Source organism: Ascaphus truei, chromosome 6 (genome assembly GCF_040206685.1).
Source record: "Ascaphus truei isolate aAscTru1 chromosome 6, aAscTru1.hap1, whole genome shotgun sequence".
NCBI lineage: Eukaryota > Metazoa > Chordata > Amphibia > Anura > Ascaphidae > Ascaphus > Ascaphus truei.
The window spans coordinates 36,728,593-36,752,903 of NC_134488.1; the positions used below are offsets into that span (position 1 = coordinate 36,728,593).

Here is a 24,311-nt window from a genome sequence, read left to right on the forward strand (position 1 = left end):
ACCCGTCGGGCCCACCGGGGACTACCGTAGGCCTTGGGTATGAATCCTGTATGTGAAAAAATACGTCATGGTTTTACATTATGGGGGGCACGGGGGGGGGTGTATTGGTGTTTATTAAATATTTTTAGATTTAAATGTTATTAATAGTGTAGATGTTCAGGGGGTTTCTGGAGTTGAACAGAGTTGGTTTCACGTCCGGGGACCCCTGCTTCACGAAATACAGGCCCTGTTATGGAGTGCCGGTATCTCCTATGCATGGAAATGTCCCGATCACGTGACGCAGGAATCTAATGCATAGGAGCTACAGGCACCCCATAATGGGGCCTGTATCTCGGGAAGAAGGGGGTCCCCGGACCTGAAACCAACGCTGTTTAACTCCGGAGACCCACTTCTCATGTACACAAATCTAAAATTATTTTTTACACGCCAATATTCTCGCTGACAGAGGCGGATCTCGCTGCTGCTGCAGCTGGCGGATCTCGGCGGGGGAGCCCTTATCGGCAGGGCAGGTCATCTCGCTGTCGGCAGCTCACCATGTTTGCTCAGGCTGCTCTCACAGATATTCGGGCCTCCCTGCATACTGTGAGAGCAACTCGGCAAAAACATGTCGAGTTCAAAGCCCTGCCGAAAGGCCATTAGCGCCGTTTACAGCATAGGCTCCATATTCTTATTTGACTCTCCTATCTACATTTTAATCTGTCAGAATTAGATCATTAAACCTCCCTCTCCTTGCGCGCTATAACACATGCAACATGTTCATAATCTAACAAATCCGAGCCCTTTCTGCTGGGGAGCACATCCATATTCTCAATGATGTACCCTGCATCCCTGAGTACCTCTTTTAAAAACTTCTCATCATATGACAGGTTAAAGAACCTGTGCTCATTAACTGTATAATATGTCATATTTAACCCCCCAAAGAGTAACAGGTGACCCCCAATATTCAGTAGTGATGTAAATTTTCTCAGGTTGCTCCGGTAAGCATCCTTGTCTCTGCTAATACAATTTAGAGACCAAAGGCTGAGCACACAGTCCACTTGTGGCAAGACGACAGGGTCTAGAGGATCGTCTTTAGAAACATCCCATTTTACAACCTGTTTGACAGCTCTTCTTACTTTGTCTTCCTTTACCTGCCATTCCTCTCTGAAATTAAAGACAAAATACTATTATTAGTGTCTGAACACATATGTAGCACCTTTTCCCCCACCCTAAGTGAGATCATATAGCTACCAGTGTGTTCTGATGTGGTGCATATCTGTTTGGTAGAACAGAAGGCCATGAGAACTTTGCGATGGTATGGGAGACATGAGGACAGGCTCTCAGTGATTATCTGTCATAGTGCAGCACCTCCAGCTGGTGAGGATCCTTGTGCAGTCAGGATGGTCCACACTGGCAACTCATGTATGTATGTATGCATGTCTTTATTTGTATAGCGCCAGTAATGTACATACTGAAGTGCTTCACAGCAGTAATAGTAACAATCACAGTAAATAATAAAATATAAATAACACATAATAAGATATAAATAACACAAAGGGAAGAAGTGCTTCAGACTTAAAAGTAACACTTGGGAAACGGAGTCCCTGCTCCAAAGAGCTTACAATCTGATTGGTTGGTAGGAAGGACGTACAGTACAGAGACAGTAGGAGGGCATTCTGAAAAGTACATCTGCAAGGGGCCAATGTTAATGTAAGAGTTGTTAATTATCAGCCATCAAGCTGCTCATATGCTTCCTTAAGCAGGTGTGTTTTAAGGTGAGTTTTAAAGGCGGATAGAGAGGGTGCTAGTCGGATACTGAGGGGAAGGGCATTCCAGAGGTGTAGGGCAGTCAGTGAGAAGGGTTTAAGGCGGGAGAGGGCTTTGGATACAAAAGGGGTAGAGAGAAGACATCTTTGAGCAGAACGCAAGAGCCGGGATGGTGTATAGCGAGAAATTAGGGCTGAGATGTAAGGAGGAGCAGAAGAGTGTAAAGCTTTAAAAGTGAGGAGGAGAATTGAGTGTGTGATATGGGATTTGATAGGAAGCCAGGAGAGCGATTTCAGCAGGGGAGACGCTGAGACAGATTTAGGAAAGAGCAGAGTGATTATGGCAGCAGCGTTAAGATAAATTGTAGGGGAGACAGGTGAGAGGCAGGAAGGCCGGACAGCAGGAGATTACAGTAATCAAGATGGGAGAGAATAAGGGCCTGAGTCAAAGTTTTAGCAGTCGAGCAGCAGAGGAAAGGCCGTAATCTTTGCAATATTGCGGAGGAAAAGCGACAAGTTTTAGAAACTTTTTGAATATGAGAAAAGAATGTGAGAGAGGAGTCGAGTGTGACCCAAAGGCAGCGTGCTAGAGCTACTGGGTTAATGATGGTACTTCCAACAGTAATGTAGAAGGAGGGAATAGGGCCAGGTTTGGGAGGCACTGAAAGTACGCTGAGAGAGGTAAGAGGAGATCCAGGAAAGAACTTTGTTACGAATGCCAAGAGTATGGAGAATGCGAAGTAGAAGAGGGTGGTCCACAGTATCAAATTCTGCAGAGAGGTCGAGTAATATGAGCAGAGTGTAATGACCTCTTTCTTTGGCAGCATGGAGGTCGTCAGTTATTTTAGTGAAGGCTGTTTCCGTGGAGTGAGCAGTGCGGAAGCCAGATTGTAGACGGTCTAGGAGAGAATAGGTGTTGAGAAAATGGAGCAAGCGAGAGAATACAAGACGTTCAAGGAGTTTAGAGGCAAAAGGCAGGAGGGAGACAGATCAATAGTTAGAAAGACAGGTAGGGTCAAGCTTGCTGTTTTTGAGTAATGGTAAAACTGTTGCATGCTTGAAGGAGGATGGAAAGGTACCAGAGTAGAGGGAGGTGTTAAAAATGTGTGTGAGCATAGGGATTATAGTAGGAGTGTAGGCAGACGCTCACAGAGGTATGCAAGGGAGACTGATTATAGTGAAATTAAATAAGCTTTTTATTGCGCCTTTTCCTTAACATCAGGAAACCATCCAAACAAGGGGTAAACAAAGCTTCTATTCACTTGGGTGTATTTCTAGTGAAATACTATGCGATTCACAACTCCCTTAGATAAGCATGTCTACCAGCCACAAAAATATAGCATGAAATGAACAGATATAAAAAGTCTTGTAAATAAAAGTCTTATCTGTTCCTTGTGGTTTGGAGGGAAAATCTTCTCTGTCCCTGGTTGCTACCTTTTCTTCAGGGTTTGTCAGCATTCAGGTTTATAAGTTTCCCCTGTGTCTTGAAAGCAGCTCTGCTGTTTCTTCTGGCAGGGCTCAAGACAAGTGTCTCCAAGTTCAGCTCAGGTCTGAGCTAAGGAGTCTCTCTTCCTGTCTCAAAAGACAGGCTTTTCTAAGCAATCTAATCAGGCAGGTTGTGTTTGTTAATTGACTACCAGCAGTTAACCACCACACTGCTGGATTAGAGGCACATTACCTGAACAGGGATAACTCCCCTGTTACAAGGAGCAAGAGGTTTTAGGAGATGGGACAGAATGGAGTCAAGAGGGCATGTGGTAATGGGAGAAGAGGAGATCAGCAACCACATATCCTCCCCCGTGACAGCAGATAAACAGTCAAGAAATGCAGGAGGAGAGATAGGAAGAGGTGTAGGATGGGAGGAGGATACAGAGGGGATGGCCTGACATGGATTCCACATTTTCCTTGAAATAGTCGGCAAAGTCCTGATGTGAGATGGAGGAAGAAGAACAGATTGCATAGGGTGGTCTGTAGGGATTCAAAGACAGAGAAGAGTCGGCGTGGATTAGACTTGTGCGTGTTGATGAGTGAGGAAAAGTAGTTTAGTTTAGCCTGAGAGAGGGCAGAGTTGAAACAGGATAGCATAAATTTGTAGTGAAGGAAGTCTGCGATAATGTGTTCCAGAGGCGTTCAGATGAACGAGCACAGGAACGCAGCATGCGCGTGTGGGAATTAATCCAGGGTCTGGGGGTAGAAGGGCGAGAACAGCAGACAGAAAGCGGGGCATGTAGATCAAGAGAGCAGGATAGGGCAGAGTTGTAGTTCCTTACTAGGTTGTCAGGGTCTGGAGCAGAGCTGAGAGGAGAGGGTGGAGCGTAAAGTGGAATCAAAAGCTGGTAGGTTAATAGAGCGCAGGTCTCTGCAGAAGCAAGGTGTAGATGGAGGTGGAGAAGGGGAGAAGAGAGAAAGAGAAAAAGAGATGAGGTGATGGTCATTGAGAGGAGAAAGGGGAAATGGAGAAATCAGAGAGAGAGGTTTTTAGTGAAAATCAGGTCTAGATAGTGGCCATCTTTGTGGGTGCTGGCTGCAGTCCACTGTTGAAAGCCAAAAGAAGAGGTTAGAGAGAGAAAGCGAGAAGGCCAAGGGAGAGAGGGGTCATCAATGTGGCAATTGAAGTCCCCAGGGAGAAGAACAGGGGAGTCTGAGGAGAGAAAGAAAGAGAGCCAGGATTCAAAGTGACAGAGAAAGGCAGGAAGGGATGAGTACAGGTAGGTGAGCGATAGATAACCACCACGTGGACAGGGAGAGGAGAAAAGTTCTGGACAGTGTGAGCCTCAAATGAGAGAAAAATAAGAGAGGGTGGAATAAGAAGGGTACGGTAACAGCAGAGAGAGGAGAGCAGGAGCCTCACGCCTCCACCTCTACCATCAGGGCACGGAGTGTAGGAGAAAGAAAGGCCACCATAAGAGAGGGCAGCTTCCAGTGCAGAATTAGACTGAGTGAGCCAGGTCTCAGTTAAAGCAAAGAGAAGCAGAGTGAAAGAAAAATAAGTAATGCACAGAAAGGAACTTGGTGGAAAGGGAGCGTGCATTCCAAAGGGCACATGAGAAAGGGAGAGAGGAAGGAGGGTGACAGGGGATGGGTATGAGGTTAGAGGGGTTAACACCCGAAGGAGAAGAAGTTGTATGTGGAAGGCGAGGATGGGAGCATACAGAAATAAGGCAGGGACCAGTATTAGGAGAGATATCCCCAGAAGCGAGGAGGAGAAGCATGGATAGAAAGAGAATGTGTGAGGCTGATTTGTAGGGGTGTGATTTAGTGCAGGGGGTATAGCTGTGTGGTGTTAGGGGGCGCAGGTAAGAAAGGAGTTCATGTGAACTGAGAAGTGGCAAAGGAAGGAGAGATGGAGATATATGAATAGAGTTAGAGACATAATGAGGCTGGTAGAAGGAGGGGCGTATTTTGAAAAGAAGTGAAGTCAAAGCAAATAAAAACAGTAGTGGCAGCAATAGTTTAGTGCCAAGAAACACAGTATGGAATAGATAATGTCCTCCTTTCCAGCGCCGTTCAAAATCCAGGAATCAGGGCCAGTAGTTGTTGTCCACTTGTTTCACTCAAGTTGAACTCCCTGTTTAACTCCACACTACTCATGTAGTGTTCCATTCAAGTAGCCACAACAGATGTGTTCAACTGGATCTTTGTTTGCAGCATACATACAGTTATGACAGGCACATTCCCTGAAGTAGTACCCACCGGGCTTGAGGCCCTGCAAGCCCATTCTCAGCTCTTTCAAGTGCTTCCACTCCACAGAGCGAGGGAAGAAAGCTCTGACTTCTTGGAGACTGTCAGCTTTTGTACCCCAGGGGAGGGGGTTGTAACGCTACCCCATAACAGGACAGGTCCAATACTGAGGCATCACATCATGGGCATGTGACCCAGCCGGTATCCTCCCAAAGGATCACTCTCTGGTTGTTGTTAGGCCAGCCCCTGGATACAGCAATAGTGTATCCAGGCTGTAACAACAAGCTAGGTCTCCATGAGAGAGTTTATCCCCCACAGTACCTCGGTCTAGCAGTACTTATACAGTTAGGGCCATAGAAAAGAGGATAGCTGGGGCACTAGGGCTACACATATATGTGAAAGTCAGACGATTGACAATAGAGATGAGCTAAATATGTTGCACAAAGTTATAAAATGCATATGGAAGCCCTTTCACAATGGCAGAATATTCAGTGCAAGGTAATGTGGACCTTTATCTCATTACTAGCTGAAGCATGTGCTATTTGTATCAGCAGATCTCAGCAATACATGTCCCCCATTATTCCTTTATATGGATCACCTTTACTCCAATACTTCCCATGACATGGACATTGCAGCTTTCTGTAGGAATAACCTGTGTTACTTTAAATCAAGAATGAAAGTGTAAATCATTGGAGTCACTCACAGACTGCTGCAGCAAGTTTAGCATTACGGGGTCTATCCCAAGGTCAGCAAAATAGGGACAACAGTGCAAAAACTGCACCAGATTTATCATAGAAGGAATCTCATTGATAACTGAAATACAGTTTCTTGTCCACCTCTTGCAGTCACGTTTTAAGTTATGGGGGATGGTAAACCCTACAGTCTTGAAAATGCAAAGCCAGCAGTACAAGCAACTTCACACTGATGATACCCATTAAGGTTGAAACATGTCTGTGAATGGTTTCTCTGGCTTTGTATCTGATTCCAATGCTGTGCTTTAAAACTGTGTTAACAGCGAGCATTAGCTTATATGGGCTCCATGTAACAATGGTTTTCAGACAAAAGGTGACACATTGTGTGCTCATTTGCTTGTCATTTCCCAGAATCCCTTGCTGCAGTGGAAGCACTGTATGCTGGGGATAATGGTGAAAGGCAGGGTTGCAGACCTGCCTAAGACATGTGAATGTGTTCACAAGTGATCTTTTTATTTGCTGTATGCAATACGGTGGAGTTTTCTTCTTGCCTTTTTCACCCACCATCACTTAAAACACACACACGCACGCACGCACAAACGCACACACTATATTTATTGGGGGGGATTGGTGGTATTTTAATATTTATTGGGGGTTGGAGTGGTAGTATTTTAATATGCATTGGGGTAGAGAGGGGTATTGCGGGGGCCTTTTTAATATGTATTGGGGTTAGCGTGTGTCTTTTTAATATGTATTTTGTGTGGGGGATTGTGTGAGAGGGGTTATTAATGGAAGGTGGGAGTGAGTGAGAGGAGAGAGGGGGTGAGGGAGTGTGCAAAAGAGAGAGTAGGATGCAGGGGAAAGAAATACATGTGAGGCAGGAGGGGGTGATTGAGGAAGAGGGAGTCAGACGGAGGGGATAGAAATACTTGGGCAGAGGGGGAGAAATAGCGGGTGCCCATGAGGTGTGAAATGGGTGGGGGCCTCGCGATACCACCAACACAGGGGTGGAGGGGGGGGGGGGGCTAGACATAACTCTAGTCTTGAGCCCTGGGAAATCTGTCTGCGGCCCTGGTTAATGCTATAAAGATTGAGACATACAATAGGCTGGATTTTGTGCTCACAGTTCTCTGACATCTGTAATGCATTGGTGTGCATCGGGACTTAAAATGTGTGTTTTAAAAACATGTATATGTCTAACTGCTTCATAGCACCGGTTCTTTGCTCAGTGCTTTACATAATGAGTATACAGACGTTAGAATATAAATAATTATAATACAATACAAAGATAAAAGCATTAGGTATAAAATGTAAACATTGGGACAGAAGAATCTATACAAAATAGTGTATAATGTAAGGCAAACTATAAGGTAATGATCCTTAATTAAATTAATGGGGAATGACCAGGAGAAAAGAGCTTATAATAAAGGACAGTTAGAACTTAATTAATAAAGGAGATGGACAATCTAACTTATGAGGAGAGGCTAGCTAAATTAGATTTATTTACATTAGAAAAGAGGCGACAAAGAGGGGATATGATAACTACATACAAATATATTTGGGGACAATACAATGAGCTTTCAAAATAATTATTTATCCCAAGGACAGTACAAAGGACTCAGGGTCATCCCTTAAGGTTGGAGGAAGGGAGATTTCACTAGCAACAAAGGAAACGGTTCTTCACAGTAAGGGCAGTTAAAATGTGGAATTCATTACCCATGGAGACTGTGATGGCAGATACAATAGATTTGTTCATTAAAAGGTTGGGCATCTTTTTTTAGGAAGGAAAGGTATACAGGGATATACGAAATAAATCAACATGGGAAGGATGTTAATCCAGGGAGTAATCTGATTGCCAATTCTTGCAGTCGGTAAGCAATTTATTTTTCCCCCTATGAGATATCATTGGATGATATGTCATTGGAGTTTTTTTGTTTGCCTTCCTCTGGATCAATAAGTAAGTACAGATATAGGATAAAGTATCTGGTTTCTAAATTTAGCATAGGTTGAACTTGATGGACGAATGTCTTTTTTCAACCTCATCTACTATGTAACTTTTCCGAGCTGATAAATGATGGAACATGAAGATGAGATGTTCACTGGCACATACAGCTTTTATTTGTCTTGTAATAAAGTACTTGGAAATATGTTACCTGTTGCCTTCTAGTTCACAAAGAGCCTTTGCTGCATATGACCAATCAGCAGTCCCTGGATCCTTTTTAAGCCATTTCTCAAATTCCTGGATATTGGGCTCAGTAAATTCTACCACAATAATCTCCTTGAAGATATCACAGGCGGATAACAGATGGTAAATTAATGGACCCAAAGAGATATCAATCAATGTGTCTCCTCTCACACGCCCTGCATCAACAGTTATAAAAAATAAAATACCCGTTCATTATATTTATGTATATACTATGTAGCAGCCTGCATTTAAAGAATTAAATATTTAAAATAGCCCTTTTTTAAGTAGCTTGTAGTGTGGAGTTAAACAGGGAGTTCAATAGGAGTGAAACAAGTGGACAATACTGTGACGATCTGGGGTTAATCAGGCCAATAATAAAGGCAGTATGCCCGGCTGATTAACCCTAAATCATGTTGGGACAGAAGGGGTTCATTCTATGTACACCACAAATGTCATATTTTTCCCTACAACACCGTATTGTCCCTGTTTTGCAGTGATTAACCCTAAATTGCTTTGGGACTGAAAGGGGTTAAATGTATGTGCATCACCCTGATGTGTTTTCCCCTACACCACTGCTATTAACCTTAATCCTGTTGGGACGGAAGGGGTTAAAGTGAATTGTCACCCCAATATCATTTTTTCCCCTCCATCATCTTTATTGTCTCCATTTTGCTGCGCAGTCCATAGCTGCAGTAATAGCAATGTATGCAAATTTGGACAATTGTATTTCAGACACAAGGAGCAAGCTAGCACTCTAATTTTTGGAGTGCAGCTAGCTAAGGATGTACTAAGCCCATACATATTGTTTGGTGTCCCCCACACATACAGAACGTATATATATATATAGGAGTAAGGTAGACTGAGTGGCATTCATTAAGGAAGCAGGGTGGCATATGCTAAGTAGCAAGTGGCCAGGAAGAAACTTTTGCCCTTCTTACAAACTCCTGGCAGAACAGGGATTGGTGGGTTAAATGTTCCCATGGAGGGGATTGGGCTTGCATGTTAGGGATAGGACTGTAAACTCTATAACCATGCCTGCCGAGCTATCCGCAGTGTGATTCATGACTTATCCAAGCTTTGCTCAAGATTCCGTTCAAGTACAGTGGTAGCAGTTCCAGAACGCAAGGGGTTAACATGATCGTAACTACAGATTTACCCCTACTTCAGAAATTCGTTAGCCCTGGTGACTCTCGAATGAATTCTAATGAATAAAAACGAACGTCTTTCATTTGGCAGAAATATTTGGTTGGCAACTTGCAACCAAGCCAAAAGAACTTTATGCCAGAGACTTTATTTCTTCAGCTTTTATGGAAAGGACAATTTATTTTGTTTACACACCCCAGTAAGTGATTATAAATTGTATTCTGAGGTTGTCGTGTGTTTGTCTATTAATGAAATAAATGACAATTTATTTTGCCCGCCTTGTTGTGTTCAATCGAGAATCGCAAAAATATAAAAGTGTTAATAAGTACTGGTCCACCGTGACAAATACAACACCTACTGGCCCTGAATCCTGGATTTAAACTACGCTGGAAAGAAGGATATTATCTATCCCAGACTGCACATCTCAGCTCTAAACTATTGCTGCCTTGCCGCCAAAACAGTTTCTATTTGCTTTGATCTCACTTCTTTTCAAAATACGTGCTTCGTTTTACCAGTCTCATTATGTTTCTAACTCTATTCATATATCTTCATCTCTACTTCCTTCGCCACTTCACAGTTCACATGAACTCCTTTCTTACTGCTGCGGCCAAGTTTATTCGAGCATTTGCCCGTTCTTGGCCGCAGCAGTAGCCTGGCGAGCGCCCGAGGGTGACGGGCGCGCGCCGAAGCAGCGGAAGAGCGCCCTCCGATCGGGGCGCTCTCCCTACCGCTGCCGGGTCCGCCGGGTCCCCCGGAACCCCCTGCCGCCGTCCCGCGATCGCGGGACACCAGGGCTCCCTCGGGGAGCCCTGGACGTGCGTGCAGGGGGCGCAGGCTCCCGAAGACGCGTGACCACGCGTCTATGACGCGCGGCACGCCGAGGGGCGGCCACTAGCAAGCCGGGAAATCTCCCGGCTTGCGGATCTGGCCGCAGTGTAATAAACTGTGTCGCCACTGTACCTGCGCCCTCTGTCACTACGCAGCTATATCATTAAGAGAGTCTGGACTTGGTGTCTGGCTTTCCTGGATCTCCTACAATCCTAAATGCTGCAGCCAGAATCACTCTACTATTTCAGAAATCTGCCTCAGCATCTCCCCTGCTGAAATCCCTCTGCTGGCTTCAAACCAAACCCCATATCACACAATCAATTCTTCTCCTCTCTTTAAAACTTTACAATCTTGCTCCTCCTTACATCTCAGCCCTAATTTCTCGTTATGTACCATCCTGAATCTTGCATTCTGCTCAAGGATATATTCTCTCTACCCCTTTTGTATCTAAAGCCCTCTCCCACCTTAAAGCCTTTCTCCCTCACTGCCCCACACCTCTGTAATGCCTTTCCCCTCAATATCTGAATAGTAGCCTCTTTATCCGCCTTTAATACCCACTTCAAAACACAACTGTGTAAGGAAGCATATGAATAGCTCCATGGCTGATAATTAACACATCATACATAAACCTTGGACCCCTGCAGACGCACTTATCAGAATGCCTCCTACTGTATATATACATTCTTTCTACCAACCAATTAGATTGTAAGCTCTTTGGAGCAGGGACTCCTTTTCCTAAATGGAACTTTTGTCTGAAGCACTTCTCCCCTTTAATGTGTTATTTATATTGTTTACAAACAAAAGTTACATCCAATTGACAAAACATATAAAGTAATAAGTATAAAGTTTAAATACTTCAATAAATAATAATAATATTTACTTGATTATTTAGTTAAACCCTTTGGCCGTAGCGTCATGAGCCTGTGCATATATATATATATAGTTTGGTGGGTGTTGGAGTTAGAGCAAGCTGGGAATGTGTGTGTTTATTTATATTGTTATTTATATGATTGCCATGTGTATTACTGCTGTGAAGCGCATTGTACATTAATGGCACTATATAAATAAAAAAAGAAATGTTCCAGGGCACTACGGATTATCTAAAGAATTTAATAGAAGAGGCACAACGTTTCAACCACCACACGTGGTCTTTCTCAAGTGAAGATAACTTACTAATACTAACAGTCCACTACTTATAGCCCATACCCCAGGTGCAGTCATTTGAAATCTTCCGGTCTCCTTCACTGATGGCTGATCATACTGCGCATGCGCGCGCATGTCCGTGACGTCATTTCCGGCGGAAGTCCTGCCATTCGATAGGTCCGGTCCTCAGTAGCTGTTCCTCACTCTGGAGATCTCGGCATCCCATCCAGGCGCATGCGCGAGCGCATATCCGACATCCCTCCTCTGGCTATTGACATCATCCTGTAGAGCTGTGCTCTCCATATAACCCGTCTGTCCCAAGAAGTTCTGCTGTAAGCCATGCCCTTATAAAAGTGACATCTGTAGTCCTGAAATGCTTTTTGTGCAATAAAGTCCATTATTGCTCTTCTGGCACCATGTCTGGGACCTTTGTGAGGGGTGGGCAGCAAGCATGTAGTGGTACATAAGGGGGGAGGGGAGAAAAAAAAGCCATCAGTGTAAACACAGTGAAAACATATAAAGTGACACTCACTAAATTCCCAGGTTTAAACATAACCATGGAGAAGTGAGGAAAAAGGCAAAGGTAACTAATAGAGGTTATTAACAAAAATAGTTAATGTCTTTTTGGATGCAAAAAGCGGAGAAGATCAGCAGTAACAGCAAAATCACAGAACTATAGCGACCTAAACCATTGATGTTTTATCTAATATTAATAAAACTGTTAAGGGAGATGTAATCATTAAGGCCCCTTGGATATACGGTGTCGAGTGTAAATGTCCAGAAAGCTTCCCGTTGCAAAAGGGCAGTGTCTTTATCTGCCCAAGATGAAGGTCTTTTGAACCTGATCAATGCCCATTAATTTCAATGATGACATTGTATGATTAAATTCTGTACAGTGCCTAATTGAGGCTGTTTCCTCTTTTTTGGCGTTAATTTTGCTGCAGTGTTCGATGAAACGCGTTTTTAACATTCTGTTAGTCTTACCAACTTAAACCAAACCACATGGGCATTTAATTGTGTAAATTACATTGGTCATGGTACATGTGATCCTGTAATTGATCTTACATTTTTTCCCACTTCTGGGATGACGAAATTCGTCCCCAGTGTTAAGACTATTGCAGATAGTGCACCCGTGCCATTTATAACACCCTGGTTTTACCTGGAGAAAATGTGTTGTATGATAATGTGTGATATCATCTGCAGAGATCAGGATATCTTTGATGTTACGTCCTCTCTGATATGCGAACCTTGGTCTCTCTTTACACACCGTATTCAGTACGCCATCGTGTTGTAGTACACCTCAATGCTTATTAATGCTGTCTTTAATAAACCTATTGGCTGTGGTGTATTTGCTTACTATATTGATTCTTTCGGCTTCATCTCTATGTGAATTATGCGCAAAATCTTTACTAAAGACCCTCTCAATTTTAGATTTCTTATATCCGCGTTGCAGGAATCTAGTTTTAATATCATCCAGTGTGGTATTCAATCTTTCGGGTCTATCCACAATCCGTGCTGCCCTTATTTTTTGGGAATAAGGCAACATGTTTTTAAGCGATACAGGATGAAAACTAGACCCCCATAAGGTGGAATTCCTATCTGTGAGTTTCCTATACAAGTCAGTGTGCAGGACCTGCCCATCAAAGGATATAAGAACATCCAGGAAAGAGATTTGTTTATCGCTTCAATTTTTTGTGATGCGCACAGGAGTGGGAATTTGCTCTAAATAATCAAAGAAATTAGTAAGTTCATCATCGGTACCATCCCATATGATGAACAAGTCATCGATGTACTGTACCGACAGTAAAAAAGAATCTTATTTCCATAAACAGTATTTTAAATATATCTGTTTTCAAAATCAGCCATGTATAGATTGGCATAGGAGGGGAGCAATGGGGAGCAACGTAGCCCCCTCCTATGCCAATCTATACATGGCTGATTTTGAAAACAGATACAGCAGCGGCAGCTTTTATTCGAGTAAAAGCCGCCGGCTGCATGCGTCTGGGAAGCGGGTAGCCGCGGCGCGTGGCGGCGCACTGTGACGTCACAGTAACATGCGCGCCCGGCTTCCCCGTCTTCCCCGGCTTCCGCAGGCTTCCCCGACACCCCTGGAGATCAAATTAAGGTAAGCGGGGGTGCGGGGAAGCAGAGGGGCAGAGCAGGAGCCGGGTACGGGGTCGGGAAGGGAGGAAAATTGCGCGCGAAGTGGAGGGGGGGTGCGTGGGGGAAACGCGGCGGCGCGCGGTTGTTACTGGCGGCAGCTGGGGTAGATCCCGGCTTGCCGGCGGCATTCAGTGCAATAAAAGATGTCGCTACTGTATATTTAAAATACTGTTTATGGAAATAAGATTCTTTTTTACTGTCGGTACAGTACATCGATGACTTGTTCTTCATATGGGATGGTACCGATGATGAACTTACTAATTTGATTATTTAGAGCAAATTCCCACTCCTATGCACTTCACAAAAAATTGGAGCGATAAACAAATCTCTTTCCTGGGCAGGTCATGCACACTGATGGGCAGGTCTTTGATGGGCAGGTCATGCACACTGATGGGCAGGTCTTTGATGGGCAGGTCCTGCACACTGACTTGTATAGGAAACCCACAGAAAGGAATTCCACCTTATGGGGGTCTAGTTTTCATCCAATATCGCTTAAAAACATGTTGCACTATTCCCAAAAAATAAGGGCAGCACGGATTGTGGATAGACCCGAAAGATTGAATACCACACTGGATGATATTAAAACTAGATTCCTGCAATGCGGATATAAGAAATCTAAAATTGAGAGGGCCTTTAGTAAAGAGGTCGCGGATACTCCACACAGGGATGAGACTGAAAGAATCAATATAGTAAGCAAATACAGTACACCACAGCCAGTAGGTTTATTAAAGACAGCATTAATAAGCATTGAGGTGTACTACAACACGATGGCGTACTGAATACGGTGTGTAAAGAGAGACCAAGGTTTGCATATCAGAGAGGACGTAACATCAAAGATATCCTGATCTCTGCAGATGATATCAAACATTATCATACAACACATTTTCTCCAGGTAAAACCAGGGTGTTATTAATGGCACGGGTGCACTATCTGCAATAGTCTTTACACTGGGGACAAATTTCATCATCCCAGAAGTGGGAAAAAATTTAAGATCAATTACAGGATCACATGTACCATGACCAACGTAATTTACACAATTAAATGCCCATGTGGTTTGGTTTACGTTGGTAAGACTAACAGAATGTTAAAAACGCGTTTCATCGAACACCGCAGCAAAATTAACGCCAAAAAAGAGGAAACAGTCTTAATTAGGCACTGTACAGAATTTAATCATACAATGTCATCATTGAAATTAATGGGCATTGATCAGGTTCAAAAGACCTTCATCTTGGGCAGATAAAGACACTGCCCTTTTGCAATGTGAAGCTTTCTGGACATTTACACTCAACACCGTATATCCAAGGGGCCTTAATGATTACATCTCCCTTAACAGTTTTATTAATATTAGATAAAACATCAATGGTTTAGGTCGCTATAGTTCTGTGATTTTGCTGTTGATGCTGATCTTCTCCGCATTTTGCCTCCAAAAAGACATTAACTATTTTTGTTAATAACCTCTATTAGTTACCTTTTCCTTTTTCCTCACTTCTCCATGGTTATGTTTAAACCTGGGAATTTAGTGAGTGTCACTTTATATGTTTTCACTGTGCTTACACTGATGGCTTTTCTTTCTCCCCCCCCCCCCTTATGTACCACTACATGCTTGCTGCCCACCCCTCACAAAGATCCCAGACATGGTGCCAGAAGAGCAATAATCGACTTTATTGCACAAAAAGCATTTCAGGACTACAGGTGTCACTTTTATAAGTGCATGGCTTACAGCAGAACTTCTTGGGACAGACGGGTTATATGGAGAGCACAGCTCTACAGGATGACGTCAATAGCCAGAGGAGGGATGTCGGATATGCGCTCGCGCATGCGCCTGGATGGGATGCCGAAATCTCCAGAGTGAGGAACAGCTACTGAGAGGCGGTCCTATCGAATGGCAGGACTTCCGCCGGAAATGACGTCACGGACATGCGCGCGCATGCGCAGTATGATCAGCCATCAGTGAAGGAGACCGGAAGATTTCAAATGACTGCACCTGGGGTATGGGCTATAAGTAGTGGACTGTTAGTATTAGTAAGTTATCTTCACTTGAGAAAGACCACATGTGGTGGTTGAAACGTTGTGCCTCTTCTATTAAATTCTTTAGAAAATCCGTTGTGCCCTGGAACCTTCCTTTTTTTGTCTGTTTTGGAGTTTGTCACTGTCAGGAACTCCCCAGTTCCAGGAGCACCGGTAACAGCAAGTATTTTTTACAATTGTGGTGTGCAGCATTATCTTTGTTTTTCACTATATAAATAGAGACATACATACATACATACATAGATACATACATATATACATGCATACATACACATACATACATACATACATACATACATACATAAATATATACATATATACATAATACATAATACATACATATATACACACATACACACACACACACACACACACATACACACACACACACACACACACACACACACACACACACACACACACACACACACACACACACACACACACACACACACACACACATAATTAACAAGCATTTTAGGTTATTAAAAAACCTTCCTAATATCAAAATACAATAAAAAAAGAAAATATTTCATGCTGCAGGTAATAAGAACATGAGTGTATATCTAAATGACACATTATCTGTGTTACATTTGATCTCACTGAAAGCAACATATGTTGCTATTGTTATTATTTCAGGTGATAAAACGCCTTTTTGACCCAATGCACTTTTACTTTATAGTAGTATCCACGAGGCGCGGTGAGGCAGAGCACAGCTGGACAAGGACTTCACAGGATTCCAGTGATGTGGTAAAAAACTTCTTTATTGAGGCATCATGGTGCGGACAGGAACAGGAGAACTCTTACTCTTACGCGTGTCACGCCTATTTCAGCGCTTCGTCAGAGAGTAAAGAATGAATGTGCTGTGTCCCTCTCTTATAGAGCACACTAAGTGCTTGAAATTGCATACAGCCGCCATAACCGGAAACCGGAAGTGACGTGGCTTCGCCCGAGAACCGGAAGTGACGTAACGGGATGGAAACAGCTCCATGTTTGTTTACAAACAAACCCTGTCGTCATGGTAATGGCAAGTCACTTCCTGATTCGGGAGCAATGAAAATCATATACAGAGGTGAACACAGCACAGATATCCCGCTAGACAAGTGAACAGAATTAAAAAGACGCGGTGATATTTAAAAACAGAAATAATTATTGGTCAACTATCACCGCGTCTTTTTAATTCTGTTCACTTGTCTAGCGGGATATCTGTGCTGTGTTCACCTCTGTATATGATTTTCATTGCTCCCGAATCAGGAAGTGACTTGCCATTACCATGACGACAGGGTTTGTTTGTAAACAAACATGGAGCTGTTTCCATCCCGTTACGTCACTTCCGGTTCTCGGGCGAAGCCACGTCACTTCCGGTTTCCGGTTATGGCGGCTGTATGCAATTTCAAGCACTTAGTGTGCTCTATAAGAGAGGGACACAGCACATTCATTCTTTACTCTCTGACGAAGCGCTGAAATAGGCGTGAAACGCGTAAGAGTAAGAGTTCTCCTGTTCCTGTCTGCACCATGATGCCTCAATAAAGAAGTTTTTTTACCACATCACTGGAATCCTGTGAAGTCCTTGTCTAGCTGTGCTCTGCCTCACCGCGCCTCGTGGATACTACTAGATTGACTCCATTGCGGATGCACGCCCACCAGAAGAAAACGGGACAAGTCTATGTGAGTTATTGAACTTTACCATTCATTGGGAGGTATTTTCTAAGGTGTCTACAGGCGTGTTTAGACATTGTCCTTATTGGTAGTCCAGTGTTTGGAGCTCATACTTCCCCATCTACTGCACTCACCAGGACATTATATATATGTCTATGTCTCACGCTCACCTATATACCACTATACTCACCTACATATGACTACACCTTTATGAACTGTTCTCTACAATCAAGAAAATTGTGAATTATTATATAAATGTGACCGACTGTCATTGGAGCACTATTATTGAACTTTGTTCGTGTACCCTGCACTTTTACTTTATATTTAGAAAAAACACGTTTTTATACATAACCCCCATGGTATTTAATTAATGAATGTGAAGATGCGGGTTGGAGGCAAATCACATATATAGAGTGTATTGGCTTTACATTTAAAATTAGTTAATAAAAAATGATTAGTAAATACATTTTTATATAAGTGTAATAAATATGCATTCTTTTTCTGTATATACAAATATCAGACAGTCACCACAAATTAATTCTATTACAACAATAAATATACAAACCTGAAGAGATCATTTCATGCAATTTTTTCAAAGGGAATTCCATGCATTCATCTATCAAGGGAAATGCTTCATCACAGAAGAATGCCTCTGTATATGCTTTTGGATCAAATTCTTTATCATGATAATGTTTGTGGAGACTGGAATCCATTGCAAGTCTTTGGTGAATCTTTCTGCTGCCTCTGTTTTGATATTGGATAAGTCTTGCACGTACTTTTAAGTCCTTCACACAGGTCACGAGAACCGATATTAACATTAACATACATAACTTTATTTGACCACAAGGATTCTAATGTCACATATTAACACTCCCAGGCCTCAGTGTCAGTAAGGAAAAGATTAATTAAGACCTTGCTGAGCTGCAGTGTGTATACTACACTACATCCTGAATAGATATTAACCCCAGGGGTGTAATTAAATCATGCAGATGGTACATCATGGGATGAAGCTTCTTAGCACTGTAAATATCAGGAACACACAGAAGTACATTAATTATCTGTCACAAGTTACACAGTCCCACCATCATACGCTGTGCATTTCTTACCCATCTGATTCATCATTCAGGTCTCACATTATACATTACACATACCATATTTGCCCAATCATAGGCAACCCCCTAAGTTTAGTAGTAGCTGGAAAGAAAAGTCTCTGGGCCTCATTCAGAGAAGGTTCATAAAAAAAATCACCGTACCATTTAAATCACCCTTTTTACGAGCGTTGCTATCACGGTATTCAGAAAGCCTTCATTACCTGTCATAGCAAAATTAAAAAAACAGGTGATAAGCTGATGATCTGATGAATGACCCTCTGAAAAGGCCTTACCCGGCGAGTTGTATCTGCTGCAGAGAGAGCTGCTCTGAGAGAGCCGTCTCTCCCTGTGCAAATATCGCCCGAAATTTATGTGTATAAATTTTAATTTTGTTAATAGTTTAGATGAGCAGGGGGTCTCCTGAGCTGAACGGCATTGGTTTCAGACTCAGGGACCCCTACTTCCCGAGATACAGGCCCCGTTATGGGGTGCCGGTATCTCCTATGCATTTTATTCCCATGGTCACTTGACGCGGACATTTAAATGCCTAGGAGATACTGGCCCCCCATAACGGGGCCTGTATCTCGGAAGTAGGGGGTCCCTGAGGCTATCCGCTAGGGTAATGAAGTTTACTGTAAATGCATTTTTATTGCACAGGATTCATGCCAGGGGTCTCTGGTGCTAATATTAATGGATATCAGCTCCAGAGATTCCCGGCATAAATACTATGCAGGAAAAATGCATTTTTTTTCTAAGTCCCATCTCGCTGCTTCTCTGCAGGATTCCATCACCTTTATGCCAACTTTTTCTGGCATGAGAATTTTGTAATAAAATCACCATACTAGAGTGGTGATAGGCGTTCATTGCCAAATCACTGCTACTAGAATTTCACGAGTTTATGAACATGCCGAAAAGTGGTGATAAGTTGCTTATCACCTCTGCCTCGGTGATTTATTTTATGACCAATTTTTTTTGAGCAATTCAGTCTTTTATCACCCACTTATCACTGCTTACTGAATAGCAGTAGGCATTTTAGGTGATAAGTGCTTGATAAGTGGCTTATGAACGCTTTCTGAATGAGGCCCTCTGTGTCTGTCTCTCTGGTTTGAGCTTCCTGCCACAAGCAACATGTCTACAACATGGAGAGAGAGCTTTCTAATTGTATTAGCAGTCGCCAGTTGTATATGTAACACCCCTATCAAGCGCTCCCCCCGCAGCTTGGGAAACACCAAAAATAAACAGTCCCAAGTACATTACTGTCTCTATAAGCAGGAGTTCTGCTTAGGGGTATCTGGGTGCTCAGCAGTTTACCTTATTCTCTCAGGGTGCTGACGGTCCAGGCTCGCTCTTGGCGATGAGTAGAAGTAACACCAGATGGAGCAAAGACACTGCCGCCTGGATAAGTCCCTAAGAAATGCACTCTATGTCTGTGGGGGATAGAACCTCAATCAGCCGTTAATGTGCAGTAGAAGACAAAGTACTGGTCCGATGTGTAATGGAATATGGTTGACTTAAAATCCTTTAATAGTAATTAATAAAATAAAACTAAACTGAATGGGACTGCCAGGGACCCCTGCTGTGTTAATCCGATGGATCATTAGTCAATGCAGAAATGCCTTAAATTTGCCTTAAACTAGCCAGGTTACACCCAGCATGTACCCAGCATGTAACCGGGCTAGTTTAAGGCAAGCTTTAGCATACTCGTTGTCTCGTCTGTACCTGGGTAACAGTTAGGAGGGGAAGCAGGGGCTATAGGGAGAGGCAGGTCATTTCTGAGCTGTCCCATCCCAATAGATTTGCCATATTGAGTGTAGATATTGGGGGTCAGGCAGAAATAACAAGGCTGGGGGAGACTGATTCCTCTAGCAGCCAGCTGAATAGTTCCTCCAGCACAGTGGGGACTCAGGATGCTCAGATACCAAATAACCGTAGAACAAGAAAGCAAACAGCGCACTGCCAGGGAGTCAGGTGGTGTGAAAATAAAATCCATTTATTTCAGAACATATCTTATAAAAAACATCACCCCAGGGGGGGTAACAAACAGCCTCCTACGCGTTTTGGACGGGTAGGTCCTTTATCAAGGAGTGTGGAACATATGGCAATAAGGGTGTCTTATATACCCCTCACTAGATAAGAAAATATAAATCACCTGCAAAAAAGTCTCAAAAAAACCATTGCGCATGCGCGTGACGTCACGAGGGGCGCCACCGTCACCGATCAAATTTCAATTGGTAGGTACACCCCAACTAATAATTTAAAATTTACTTACAAATATGATTTGCACCATATTGACTATCTGGACCTTCGATTGTTCATAGATAGAGAGATAACAAATGACACAGATAAAACACAGACAATAATTCCCTGGCGCAATATCAGATAATAAACCTGACGAATCGGAGTAGTCCCATGAATCAAAAGATGGTATAAAGAAGATCCACAGTCCACAATGTCCCGTTCTTTTACACAGAATGCTGGTCTGAAAATACAAATAAAACAACCATTGCGCAGTACCCTATGGTCAGTAATCCAAGACCCCACCGTTGCTATCTACTTACTTAAAAATAGATAAGAATGGGCCTCAAAAGGTTTCTTTAAGTCCCCCCACGATTGGCTCCGACTGATTCCTGCTGCTGGTATCACGCTTTACACTTCCAGCATCAGCATCACCATACCGATTGGGAACAGAAAGGGGCACCAATAGTATAGCACTATACCATTTATTGTTAAAAAATGACAAGCATAAAAACATGCACTCACATGCAAGAATGCCCTATGCGTGTCCTACAACGTGCCGTCCGCTTCACATGGGAGGATGTCGAGGGATTGCAGGGGGAGGCTGGAGCCGGCGTGGGTCCCCGCTTCGTGGCCGCGACTCGGAGCGCCTAGTCCCTCCTCCGATGACGTTCCCCGTCAATCAACCTCCTTTCCTTCCACAGGGTCTGCACGTTGCAGCACGTTCAACAAGCTCCACCCTACGTGCGTTTCGTGACTCTGACGTCACTTCTTCAGGGGCAATGGAGCTGTGGGGGCACTTGAGGTTCATAGATATTGAAAGAAATATTCAAACCGAAACTTTCTGAAAACCAAATTCGAAAAATATGTTACTTAGAGCAGACAGCTGCCATCCCCATATGGTCATTAAAGGTATCACTAATGGCCAATTCCTCAGGCTGAGGAGAAACTGCTCCACTGAGGAGGGCTTCTCAAGACAGTCTGGGGAATTGAGTCATCGATTCCAGCAACGAGTTATAATGCCAAAAATGTTACTAGAACCCTGAAAGAAGTATCAAGTATTGATAGAGAGACTTTGTTGAATGTTCAATCTAAAGGGGGTCTAAGAACAGATGAGACAGCAGACTTAAGGGTTTCTCAACCCAATGTTTTAATTAAAGAAGATAGGAGTAAGGACAAAAAAGGACACTTAGGCCACATAGGTAAGGATATACCACTTATGATTACACAATACAACAAATGTAGTCAACAAGTTCAAAAGATTATTAGAAAATATTGGAATATCCTATCACTAGACACGAGTCTAAAAAATTATATCACAAAAGGTCCGCGGTTTGTTTATCGGAAAGCTAAGACAATCGCTTCCTATGTGTCCCCAAGTTATGTGGCTACACCTACGAATACTAGAAAATTTATTACAAAAGGGTCCTTCAGATGTGGAGGATGTAAAATCTGCCAATTTATGTACCCTCAGTCCAATTTGAAAGTGCTTCCTGTGGGCATTCATTTCCGACTTAATCATTTATTAATTGTGACACACAGTACGTGATATATCTTCTAACGTGCAAATGTGGAATTAATTATGTAGGAAGAACAACGAGATCCCTAAAGGTTAGGATATTAGCACACATAAGGTTAATAAAAAAACAAGACTGTTCACACCCAGTCTCGAAGCATTTTTCAACTTGTGAAAAAGGAGGGATAAAAGAGGTGAGAGGTATTGAAAGGGTTTTTCTGAATGAGAGGAAAGGCGTTTTTCTCAATCTTTTGGACCGTAGGATATTGGATATTTATGTTACAAAGTAGAGCCCCCTGCTGTCTGAATATTGAGTGGAATCTGAGCCATTTTTTGACCTAAATAAATCTGTTTATTTATAATTCTGCTTAAGACTGAATCTTAGCCTTTATATGGTCTAGATCATAATGACTGTGTCTATATTTCCACATAAAGATCTACTTACAGTATTATCAGTCAATATTAGGAGTCATTCTGATAAATTGACTTAATTCATTAATAGTGTATTTATTATCATTATTATTTTTAAATAACATTGTGGGTTCACTTTTGCATCTTCCAGGGAGGACGTACACATTCCTGGAGCAGTGTGATATCCATAGAATTTTTTAATTTATTGTATTATTAAGGTGTATAGAATCTATAAGGATATCAATCTGCTCTGGTTAGAATTCATGTACATGTTTTTATGTAAAGCTAAGGATTTTGTGGATGTATATGTTTAATGTTGTTGTATATGTTTTTTTTTTTTTTGGTGGAACGTGAGGCAACAAGGGGGCTTTCCTACCCCTAGTGTTTATAGTATTTGCACTTTTATACCCTATGTATATTTATTATCATGGTGTTATGTTTATATTAAAAGTGCTGGTATTTATTTTTATGTATCCCTGACCTTCCAGGGCAGTCAGGAACGGTGCCGAGTAGGTGGGAGTGTGCTTCACCCATTCCAATCTTTGATTGGTTTAGGGGTGGCACCTCTACACCAATGGGGAGCCTGTAGGGGCGGGCCTTGGGGGCGGAGCATTGTTCTGTTTACATTTACTTGTGTATACACCCATTGGGTGTCCTTCCCTTCTATGCGCATGTGCGTGGTGAGCAGGGGGCGTGTCCATCTGCCGATGCGTGGCTAGCAACGGTTGCGCCTCGCGTGACGTCGCGCGCATGCGCAGTGAGAAATGGGCCGAGTCCTTTAGATTGTAACATTACAGGGCTGTTTTATCTATCATGAATTAGCAGTATATCTATTAGGTGCTCTTCTCGTGGGTCCACATGCGCGTGACGAGTGGGGGGTGTACCTACCGATGGAAATTTGATCGGCAACGGTGGCGCCCCTTGTGACGTCACGCGCATGCGCAATGGGTTTTTTGAGATGTTTTTTTTGCAGGTGATTTATATTTTCTTATCTAGTGAGGGGTATATAAGACACCCTTATTGCCATATTTTCCACACTCCTTGATAAAGGACCTACCCGTCCGAAACGCGTAGGAGGCTGTTAGTTACCCCCACTGGGGTGATGTTTTTTATCAGATATGTTCTGAAATAAATGGATTTTATTTTCTCACCACCTGACTCCCTGGCAGTGCGCTGTTTGCTTTCTTGTTCTACGGTTATCTGGATTACCTCAATGGCTGGCACACCACAGTGGACCGCTAGAGACAGCAGAAGTGGGTAAGGATTACATATCTTTATGTTTGACCATCATAGTTGGGTACTCTAACTTGGACTGTATAAACTACCATGACGCAATAATTTTACACATGGTTATGAGTGACTCACAGGCCATTTCATTTAAACCCACTCTGCTATATTGGGGTCCTTGAAGATTAATACTCTATGAACTAGTTGTCACAAGTTTGGAGCACCCCTTGACTCTCTATTCTCTGTTGCTCAGGTACCAAATAAAGATTGTGCTGGTAGGGGACTCAATTATTAGGAAGGTAGATAGGGCAATCTGTTGCTGTGACCACATGAACCGAACCGTTTGTTGTCTCCCAGGTGCTCGGGTTCAGCACACTGCGGATCAGGTAGACAGATTGTTGGGGGGGCTGGGATTGACACGGCGGTCTTAGTGCATGCTGGCACCAATGACAAAGTTAGAGAAAGATGGAGGGTCCTAAAACATGATTTCAGGGATCTAGGCCAAAAGCTTAAGCATGGACCTCCACGGTAGTATTTTCTGAAATACTACCAGTGCCATGCGCT

The 24,311-nt window shown here is 42.9% G+C and overlaps 1 protein-coding gene across 1 annotated transcript; it reads right to left on the reverse strand.

Moving 5' to 3' along the window:
- Window positions 1-713: 713 nt before the first annotated feature.
- On the reverse strand, window positions 714-18,025 carry LOC142498036 (indolethylamine N-methyltransferase-like). The gene is made up of 3 exons (XM_075606545.1): window positions 17,833-18,025; window positions 8,272-8,479; window positions 714-1,143 (listed from the first exon to the last, which is right to left on the reverse strand). The coding sequence occupies exons 1-3, from the start codon at window positions 17,978-17,980 to the stop codon at window positions 714-716; spliced, it is 786 nt and encodes a 261-aa protein (XP_075462660.1). The 5' UTR covers window positions 17,981-18,025.
- Window positions 18,026-24,311: the final 6,286 nt, after the last annotated feature.